The sequence below is a fragment of the Tympanuchus pallidicinctus genome, unplaced genomic scaffold (genome assembly GCF_026119805.1).
Source record: "Tympanuchus pallidicinctus isolate F22 unplaced genomic scaffold, pur_lepc_1.0 scaffold2, whole genome shotgun sequence".
In the NCBI taxonomy this organism is placed as follows: Eukaryota; Metazoa; Chordata; class Aves; order Galliformes; family Phasianidae; genus Tympanuchus; species Tympanuchus pallidicinctus.
The window spans coordinates 9049839-9060777 of record NW_026294721.1 but is presented as its reverse complement, the minus strand read 5'-3'; the positions used below and the strand labels follow the sequence as shown (position 1 = coordinate 9060777).

At 44.3% G+C, this 10939-nt stretch overlaps 1 protein-coding gene across 1 annotated transcript; it reads right to left on the bottom strand.

Moving 5' to 3' along the window:
* Positions 1-5395: 5395 nt before the first annotated feature.
* ADRA2C (adrenoceptor alpha 2C) lies at positions 5396-9911 on the bottom strand. The gene has a single exon (XM_052682753.1). It carries the CDS (start codon positions 9854-9856, stop codon positions 8513-8515), a length of 1344 nt encoding a protein of 447 aa, XP_052538713.1. The 5' UTR covers positions 9857-9911; the 3' UTR covers positions 5396-8512.
* Positions 9912-10939: the final 1028 nt, after the last annotated feature.

The window sequence follows — 10939 nt, the reverse complement described above, 5'->3', positions numbered from 1 at the left end:
CTGCCAGGAATCCCCCTCAGTACAAAATGTTCACCTGCTATTAAAGGTCTCAAAATTTCCTCTTATTGTGATCAATTTACTTGAAAAATATGTACATAATTCCTCAGAAGCTTGAAATATTTGTTCCCGTATATTGTCCATCCTGCCTAATGTTAAATCTGTGTATGTTATTTCTGTAACAATTTTTTCATTGGGTTTCTGGGAAATTGTTGGCTTTTGAAGACACATGTTCAATAAATTCAAGAGAGGTGATCTTCAAAGTATAAGAGAAGAATGATATAGTAATCTGTACACTGGGCAGATCTTAAAAGAAATGAGAGATTTGAAAAGATCTCTCCATCCACCTCTGATTCTCTGCCTGTTTGCATCTTGACCCGGACATTTGGTTGATTATTTCAGTGCCCAACTTTCCACCATCTGTCAAGGAGTTATCTCTAGATCTATATGGGTGAGATTTCTTTTCTTTCAGTAACTTCTGGAAGTACATAAGAATTCCAACCCTTTGCAGTGTAAACTGTAAGTTGGGGTTATGAGGGTACCTGTTGAATGAATAGAAAATATGGGCATCTCAAAATGGGAGTGTTGAATACAACACTTGTGACTAAATAAAATTACAAAGTCCTTAGAAAACAGTGATGCTGGTGCCTCCACACAAACTAGACAGGCTGTGCTTTGCTTTTTTTCATTTTTTCTTTGTTAATTCTGCAGAAGTGAAATGGAATGGACTGCCCACTAGACAGAAACAAGCTGAAAGAAACAGTTTGTGTATTCCAGTAGGATTCATGTGCAAGGTCTGCAGGCATGTGGCGTTCACAGAGCCAGAAGCAGATCTCTAAAGCACAGGCAGAACTTTGTAAACATTGGAGCTTAGCAGGGTTCTGAGACGAAAGAGTGGATTCACTGGAAGGATCTGCAGAAAGCAGAAGCTTGTTAAGATCTGCCTACCGCAATGCCATTAATCTTTTGATTTCTCATCAGCAAAAAGGGCATGGCAGTCCCTTCGTAATGCATAAAGGCATTGACAGACTAAGCATTATGAAGGTTATGAAGTATTTAAATACAGTGATAATGGAGCTCAGAGCTGAGTGCCCAGCACCCTGGAGTCTGGAAGTCTCGGCTTTCTGGCACCTCACCTAGCAGCTGGCCCAGCCAGACAACCACCAGGCAGTCAGACCAGCTGGGGCTGATTAAAGGTCTTCTGACCTTATTTTATATGGAGCAAAACAGATATATTATTTAAGGAAAGATCAGATTTTAATCAAACAAGCATTTTTCTGGCAAAAAAACAGCACATGACCAAAACAACAGCACTCAAGAATCCTAAATCAGTTCTGTTACTGTGTAGAACAGTGCATCAAGCACCTCTAATATACCACGTGGCAAATCAAAACTAGTAGACTGATGAACTGACTTAAAGTTTCCCTTTAATCAGTTACAGAAATTGCTGATAATGTAAAAAAAAATAAATCAGTGTCAACGTTAGTGAATGCACATTTATAGATGCTTTCAAAACCCTGCAAACAATCATTGAACACTGATAAAATTCTCCAAAAGTAATGCAGTATGGGTTGAGTGAGTCAAGGACTTTTAGCATCACTCCTGGCATGCTTGCGTTAGATGTACTTACACACAGCACAGCGCAGTATGGAAGCACCTCGCAGACAATGCTCTGGGGAATCCTCCCAGAAGAGCTGGTGGGAGGGCAAGCACTATCGTCTTTTTGTAGATCAGATCCCAAGACATACAGAGTAAAGGCTCAGCAAGAGTCTGCTGGGTATTGTACCCGGGCTGCAATCAGGGACAGCTTTCAAGAGCAGAATCGGGGAACAGAAAGACAAAGTGAGAGAGCTCTCCTGCCTTATGTAGAGTGATTCTCTAGGAAACCTTTAGTGGGGGGTTTGGAGTAGATGATCTCCAAAAGTCCCTTTCAACCTCTCCGACTATGGAATTCAATAGGCATGTATTTTACTCCTCTAACCTTTGCTGTACCCTTGAGATTGTTCCTCTGTGTGCCTACAAGGGCCCCAGTTGAACAGCTCCACATTGCTCGTATCACAGGTCTCAGGCAGGGCATCCTCAGGACAGACAAAATTAAGCCTTTTGCTTTATTCAGCTGTTCCCAGTATTTGACATATGTTTGCTTTCCAGATAGAGAATGTCCTTGTGAAACAAAAGTGTTAGTCTACTGAGAGACAAAAAGCTAGGTCAAATAAAACATTTATATGCCTAAAGGAAAAGCATTTTAGCTGTATCACCTTTATAGTCTGTTGGCTAAAGCACTCAGTGAGGAAGTGGGAGACTTCAGTATTAATTTCTTACTCCAATGGACTGAGTTGAAAGGGATGCTGTGCTGAAACTGTTACATCATAGAGGAAATCATTTGAAATTTTGGGTGAAAGGCATAGAGAACAAAATCAAGAATAGGGTGTACCTGCATCCTAGGGTTAACCTCTGTAGTGAGTGCCATACAATTAAAAAACTGTGAGGTTCTTATTTCCCTGACTCATGCCACTTGTTAGAGATCACAGGAGAAAAACTACTTCTCATGGCCTGACTTTAATTAATTAGAAGGGGTTAACAGAGCTAACAGAGGGAAATACAAATCTTTTTTCTTCCCTGTTGTCAATGGAATTTACAGTTTTCACAGTCAGCAGAGAGCTGCCAGGAAAGAGTATCACAGAAAATGAACGACTGCTGTTCACAAAAATGCTGAAACACTTAAAATTAATTGATTTTGACAAAGCAGGCAGCTACATTTTTGTACTTTACATTCAGGACCTGTAATAAAGCACTTTTTAAAGAGAGCTTCATATAGACAAATTGAATTAAGTGCTGTTTTACTTTTCATTAGATTTTTCAGAAAAGTACAGCGAATTATTTTATAGTAGAATGCTGTTCATTGACAGAAAAGCTTTTTTCTTTTCTAGTGTAAACAGTTCCATTAGCATAGTCTATTAAAAAATGAACTGCAATTTTACCTGATAGATCTTGTGATAAAATGCTAGGCTGGGACTAGAACAGGTTTCATTTCATAATATTTTCTGTGCCTGTGCTCCTTTCCTTTTTCCTTTTCCTTTCCCTTTCCCTTTCTCTTTTCCTTTAAGATGCCACCAATCTTCCTCACCTTATCAACTGCTGTGCAGTTGAAATACAAAATATGTGGGATGGTGTGGTGAAGTGCATGAGAGAGAAATGAATTAAACTGAATTTCTGTAAATAATTAAGAAACAATCTTCTGGCAGTTTTAAGCCTACCACTTAAAATAAAGCAATGTACCAAATGTAGATATCACCTAAATTCAAACCAAGCATGACAGTCACCATGAGTTCAAGATACCCAAGCCTTTCCTGTTAAAAACAGTAACAGAGTTATCACTGGGCCACTGGTATATTCCCTGAGAGACCTGACTCCTGCTTCCCTGAGAAGCAGTATGTCCACAATTTCCATGTCATGTAGCTCTATTGGCCTTCCCTAGGACTTCAAAGTGATTGGGAAGGCACAGAATTTAAGCCAGCTCAATTATCAGAATATGACCCAGGGAAATTTCACAACACACAACTCTTCAAAATGCTCACTGTCCCTTCCTTCCACGCTTTAAGTGGCCTCAGAGCAGAGATGCGTAGGGTAGATTGTAAAAAACAGTGTTTTCTGTGAAAAGTAAACTGAATTCAGTGTAGAATTATTGATGCTACATGGCCTTAGGAGTCAAAGTGACAAGTTGTATTTTGGTTCAGTTGCAAGGACAAAGGACTAACTTATGCTAGGTGTTGAACACTGATGCGAGCAATTCCCTAACCCTACCTCCTCCCACAGCATCTTCTGTACAATCTGCTTGATCCATAGATCTGGAAGGCAAATTAACATTGGGTAACATGCAAGGAATAAACCTCCAATGTTCTTGTCTAAGGTGCAAAGAGGGTAAATATTAATTCATCTGGTGCTCTGGGTATTCATTTCTTCACACGCTGTGTTTCCTCTAAGTCTAGAGTGTTTCATCCGAAGCTTCTGGCTGCCTGCTCCTCACCAGCTACATGAGTGACCATGAAAATAAAGCCACAAATAGCATCTGGCTTTCAGTTTGCACAAATTGTAGCTATTCCTTCCTTCCTGACTGTAGTCATAGGTTAAAAGTTAGAGCATTCTCATGAAATGTACACTATTACTGACGTGTCCTACAAAATTCTTCAGTATCTCAGGTGCTGTTTGAGCCAATATCAACTTCCAGGGAGTGAGGGAGAGACCAACAGTTTTCTTCTCTGAAAAACAGATGCAATGAGATAATATTCTTTATATAACTTATTCTGAAAATACAATAAGCTTTGCTGCCCTGATGTAGTCAAAAATCCCTTGACCAACACCTTCTATGGGTTTGACAAACACCCTGACCCACACTACACGTTCTATAGGTTTGAACAAAGTGAAGCCAGGAGGACTGCTTTCAGTTAGCTATGCATTTACAAATGTTTACTTACATTCCACGGGCACATTTACTGAAAAAAGGCAACATCCTTGCCCACACTGAGTTGCTCCCTCATTCTCATGAAAACTCTAATGAAGTTTTCTGGGATTACTCACAAAAGATGATGCAGCTCAGTGCGCACAAAGCTGTTGTGGTACAGTCTTTCACCTGTTTTACTTCCCAGAAATTGACAGTGTTCTTGGAGCAACAGGATTTCTTTATAAAGTGATCACACAGAACAACAAGGGACTGATTCTTACTTTAGACAATGCTTTAAAGCTGTGATCCTGTCACATCTCCTGTATATAAGATACCCTCCATCTGCCTCAAGTCTTGAAGAGGCTGATCCTGTGGGTCTTACTCATACAAAACTCCCACAGAGGAGCTGAATGATAGCAGCTCTGAGTTCTCATCCTAGCTAAGTTGTATTGTTTGATATTTCAATAACAAACCAATAGTGGTACTGTTCAGAAAATTGGTTCTGAAAATGAAGCATTAGCTTCTCACTTTAGACTGACAGGAAATATTCTTCATGGTGAAATACACAAATGAACAGTTAAAGATCAGATGCTTGTTAAAATCAATATGGCTTTATAGTAACATTTTTTTCTTCCACAATAGTAGAGAAAAAGTGTTTCCACCAGCTCATCAGATGTAATCAAAGATACAAATGAATACATTTGAAACATATCTTCTCCCTTTTTCTTATGCAAAAGCTTCATTGGCTGCATTTTTCCTCGGTGTGCCATGAGACAACTTAGAGTGGAAGTACGACAGTGCAAGCTGCAGAGCTGATAACTTGTTATGAAATGTTAACAACACACAACGTTACAAATTCCAGTCTTCAGCTATTACAAGTAATAACAGAACACTAATTAAAAAAATAAATCAGCCCCGTTTTACTTCCTTGAAGCATATTCAGTAGTTACATTAAAAACAATATTTATAGAATCCTCTGTATTCACTAATTTAGAGGGAAATGCACTTAAAAGGGGTGTATACTGCGCATCCTTATTGATGAATATTATTTTACACCTAGCTGAGGAGAAATAAAATCCTCCAGACATGGAAACAGGTGAGTAACAGAGAAATTAAAACCACAGAGAATGTCCTGGTTTTAATATACTGCTATACATAGATGTTCAGTATCTGCATCAATCCCTTTTTAGGCATTTTGAAATGCAAAACAAAAACAGAAGCATTATATGATGATAACAGAATAATTTGATAGCAAAGAAATTACTTTTAAGGCACATCAGCCATTCCACACATATTTCACCTCCTCTTTAAACTTGTCAGTTAAATTTCATTGGACTCCATGAATTTTATGAAAACAAAGGAGAAGGACTGCACTTATAGACAACAAATCTGACTTAAAGAACAGTGCAATAGTGAAACTGCTGTGTTTCTGCAGACTGGGAATCCAATCAAAATGAATGTTAAGTGACAATACCAGACCCTTATCTCGGTAGGAATGGGTATCTCTAATGAAACTATCCAGTAGCTCAGAGGTAGTAGCTATATACCATATGTTGCTTTGGTTGCTCTGGCAATTATATAGTTTATTCATAAAAAACAAACCTGAACTTTTTAGCTACATGATTACCTAGAAACTATCTGATCTTGCTCAGCTCTTGTCGATGTCATTTTAAAAAGAATTCCCCATTTTACACAAGAGAAAATGGCTTGTAGTTTCCTCCTCTCAGTCTGTTGCTATTTTTCCTTCTATTTGTCTGTTTCAGGTACACGCTTGTACCAAAACAGTTGTAATTTACATAGGGATGCTCCTGAAAATGTCTGAACAAGCCTTTTTTAAATGCAAATGTTTAAACAAAGTTCAAATCTTTTTACAACTCCAAGCCTTATTTCAAGAAAGGACCCACTAAGTTATGGATTTAAGACATTGAAAATGTTTCAGTTGCTTCTTTAATGAAATTAAGCAAACTTTAAACGCGTTTGGTGCAATCCTCCAATCCTCACTTAGGCAGAACTCCCTCCCACTTTAGTTGGCCCTCAAGTTGAATTGTTTATTGAATTAACACCAGAATAGTAACCACCGCCAGCTTGCCTTTCCAGGGTTAAGTGAACTGAATGAAAAACTGATGAAACAAATCGACTGCTCTATCATTTCTTCTTCTGATGTAGAGATTTCAAAAGAAGAGAGGGCAAAAACACTTTCACACAGAAGAGAGAGAGTAAAGAAGGGCATATCTACTGATTTCCAGGTATAGATTTAATGTAGCTATTTCAAGAAGCCTGCTGTATATTTCATTCTATTTTTTCGAAGAGCTGCTTATTATGGAAAGGTTCATTTGAGGCAGATGCCAAATCCTACTACCTATGGAAGGAGTGATACACATAACAAAATGGAGCAGTATTTACCCCTGCAAACAGAATAACATCTTGCAGCAGCACAGCTGGAGAAAGGATGTAAATGTTCAGCTGAATCTTACACTCAGTACACACTCAGTGAGGAATACACAGACACCAGCCCCTGCTTCTAACTCTCTTCATTACAGTTTATGACATTTTGTATGTCATAAATCCATGGGAAACACAGCTTACTTTAATAACTATCCAAACACTCCTTCTCCCCCCTGGTCCCCAGCAAAATACTCTGAAATCATGAACTAGAAATGCAAACAGGAAAAGGGAAAGAAGGCAGCATTAATATTAAAGGTCTGGAACAGCTGCACCTTCATTTCAGATTTGTGCACACAAACCACTGACAACCTGTAATGTATGCTTCTCATTAAAGAAAATAAATAGAAAGGATTTACTTGCTCTAAATCTGTAAATACGAAGGATTTAAAGACCTCAGTGGTGTGGTGATTGCTCTTCCTTTGAAAATCTGCATAGCAGAGAGCCTCTGACTGCCTGTCTGAGGATAAGAGCAGCATCCATCCAGCCCTGAGATAAGCTTTTTGAGGGGGAACCTACAATAATGGGGAGAAAGTTCCCCACACAGTACATTTAAGTTGAGCTAGTTAGAAATTTGACTTCAGAAAAATTTTAGTTTGGTTCAGCAAAATGATTTTGTTTTAATGGAAATTGGTTTAAGACAGAATATTTGTCTTTAACAAGCCACCTGCTCCAGGATGGCAAGATTCTTAGGCCACTGATCTGAGAGCGATGGAGTAGGAATTTACTGCCTGGATCTCCAACGGGGGAAATAAGGTCATTGTGTGTATGTGCTCTTTATCATATTTCATGAAAACATGCAAAACTCCCAGATTTGTCCCACTGACAAATTTTACAGGAAGATAGGAAAAACACTTCCCAACCAGCTCTATGTGCGAAAAATCCCTCTAAAGAAAAAGAATACCCCATGCTTGACTTAAGCCCTGTGTAAAATCATCATTCAGAAGGTTTTAACAGTACAAAGGTTTATTTAGAAAAGAGTTTGGATTGTTCTCTAGGGTGGTTTTTTTTGTTTTTTGTTTTTTGTTTTTTTTTTGTTTTTTGTTTGTTTTTGGCAAACATTTAAATCCTTTCATAATCTAGAAGACTGCCAGTGCCTGGTGCCTAGCACTTTTCCCCAAATAAGCAGTAATAGCCAGTTTCTTACCGGGACAAGCCCATCCATGGCCATAGCTGCTCTGTTAATACTCAGATCCATTATTCCACCACAACTGCCACTTAATCTTTTCCTCTTGCTGTCTCTGTTTGTTTTCCCACAAAATGCAGAGCCTCTATAAGCTCTGGGCCTCTCCATTTCAGTGTCTTACCCAATTTCCTCTGTGGACTCCCTGTGTCCTCCATCAGGGTTCAAAGACAATTCCTCCCTTTCCTGTTTACTCATCCATACCCCAAAACAGCTCCTTCAGCACCATGTTGCCATTCTGCACCGCAGTGAACATGCTCAGCCTCCCTGATACCATCCCCACATCCCACCACACTCTGCACGACCAAGGGGGGCGAGCCCTCTTTCCTCTCTCTATGCCCCAACCCCCATGTTCTCTTCCCTCCCTTCTTTTTCAGCACAGAGCCTTTTCCTTCCCTTTTAACTCCACTTTTTGCTCAAGGCAAATTCACCCCTCTTATCCCTCCAGCTCAATGCCTAAAGTTCTTCTTCTTCTTCTTAAACAGAATGTGTTTAAAGGACCTGCGAAAGTCCTGGTTGAAGATGGTGTAGATGACTGGGTTGAGGGAGCTATTGCAATACCCAATCCAGAAGAAGAACTTGAAGAGAGTCTCAGGGACCTCACATGCCTCCCGGCAAATGCCATAGAGGCTGTAGCTGAAGAAAAAAGGAAACCAGCAAACTACAAAGACCCCCATGACCACGGCCAGCACAAAGGTAAAGCGTTTCTCCCGGGCCTGGGTGACCTTCTTACGGCAGATACTGCTACGCTTCCGACGACGGCGATATGAGAAGAATTCCACGGAGCGATTGCTAGAGCGGGAAAGACGGCTACTGGAGTGCTTGGAGGAATATGAGTAGGAGAAGGACTGGCTCTTGCTGCTTTTGCGAGGATGCTCCTCCCGGCTCCGCCTCCGTCTGCTTTCTGAGGTGCTGCTCTCCTCCAGCTCAATGTCCTCCAGCTCAGAGGCTTTGCGCCAGTGGTGCACTGAATAATGTCCGTTCTCTCCCAACTGCATCCTTAGGGACGTGCAGCCCCCAGCAGCGCGGCTTAAACCATTCTCAGTCTGGGAGGACCCCTCTGGCATCGTACGCTTCTCAGAGAGGGTCCTGGTCCTTAGCTTGGCCACACGGTAGATACGGATATAGACCAACACCATGATGAGGCAGGGTGCAAAGAAAGAGACAATGCAAGAAGAAAGAATGTACCATGTCTCATCATTGAGCTTGCACTGGGGAAAGACATCTCCTTCAGGGTCCCGGTACATGGAAATCAACGGCGGAAAGGAGATGACAGCAGAAATGAGCCAGACGGTGACAATGGTGGCCTTGATCCGCCGAGGTGTCCGCTTGAGGTTATACTCCACCGCCTGCGTGACCGACCAATACCTGTCAAGGCTGATAGCGCACAGGTGGACAATGGAGGAGGTGCAGAAGAGCACATCTAGTGCCAGGTAGATGTTGCACCACACTTTGCCAAAGTACCAGTAGTTCATCAGCTCATTGGCCAAGGAGAAAGGCATGACCAGAGTAGCCACCAGGATGTCTGCGCTGGCCAAGGACACCAGGAAGAGGTTCTGGGGGGCTCTCAGCGCCCGGCTGGTGAGCACAGCGATCACCACCAGCACGTTGCCCACGATAGTGAAGACGATGATGAAACCCACCAGGGCCGCCAGGCTGGCCACGGCAGCAGGCGAGTAGGGGGAAGGAGGCTGCAGGAGGGCGGCGGAGGACGGCGACGAGGGGGGCAGCAGCGCCAGGGACCCGTTGGGGGAGCCCAGGCTGGTGTTCCCCAGCAGCAGCAGCAGATCCATTGCGGGTGTGCGGGCCGCCGCCGTCCTACAGAGCCCCGCGGAGCCCCCGCCCCGCCCCACCGCCCCGCTGCCGCCCGGCCGCCCCCCTCATCGCCCCCAGCCGACGGCTCCGAAGGCTGCGCCGTGCGCCTCCCCCGACCCTCAGAGCACCGCCGCGCTGCCTCCGCCCGGTCCCCGGCGACGGGACAGCGGGGCACGGCTCTCTCCCGCCGCCCGCCCGGTCATGCCCGGCAGCTCCGCGCAGCCGCTCAGCCGAGGGGAATCGCCGGCGGGTGCTGGATCCTCGCGGGAAGCGGCGTCCAAAGCGGCAGCATCAAATCCCACGGGGAGCGGCGGCGCCCGGCGGCCCCGTTCCAGCGGCGCGGCAGCGCGAAGTCGCGGCTGCCCGCCGGCTCCGTCCTACTCTTGCATCGCGCTCCCAATCGGTGGCGTGCCCCGCCGCCGCGCGCATGCTCAGTGCCGCCAGGTGAAGCCGCCGCGCCCGTCTCGGCGGAACACCCTAACGGGGGGGAAGCAACACGGACAGCCCCGTTGCGTTGCCCCGCGCTGAGCGGCCGCGGCTGCAGAGCGATTCCTCTCCCCGCCGCCCTGACCCCGTCGGGGGTTTCTTCTTTTCGCGGAGGCGGCTGCGGCGCAGGGACAAAAGTTGGCGGTGCCACGAAGAGCTCCGGTCCGGCTGCCGGCGGCGCCGCGGCTGCTGCCTGCGGCGAGCTCTGCGCCCGCAAGGGGGCGACGTTGTCCGGCGGCGCCGCGCTGAATGGAGCGCCGAAGGCGGTGGCCGTACGACGTATTTGAGGGAGCGCGGCGTTAGGCAGAAACTTAGCATCAGTGTGAAATGTGAGCGGGTGGCTCGGGATGGGCCGCGATCCACGAGGAGCCCGTGGGTAACGCCGGGCTTCACTGAGTGCGGGCGTGGGAGGGTGGTGGCAGGAAGGTGTTACAACTTGGTTGTGAAAGCAGAGAGATCTAGACAGCATGGGAAAGAAAGCACCGAGGAAATTTTCCAGTGGTATTCCCATAGTTTGGACTTTCAGGCGCAGAGTTTTCTCTGCCTTCATTAGGCTCCATCTGGCCTGCTGCATC

Coding starts and splice junctions, on each gene's coding strand:
- ADRA2C (XM_052682753.1), bottom strand. CDS start 9,856: ATGGATCTGCTGCTGCTGCTGGGGAACACCAGCCTGGGCTCCCCCAAC.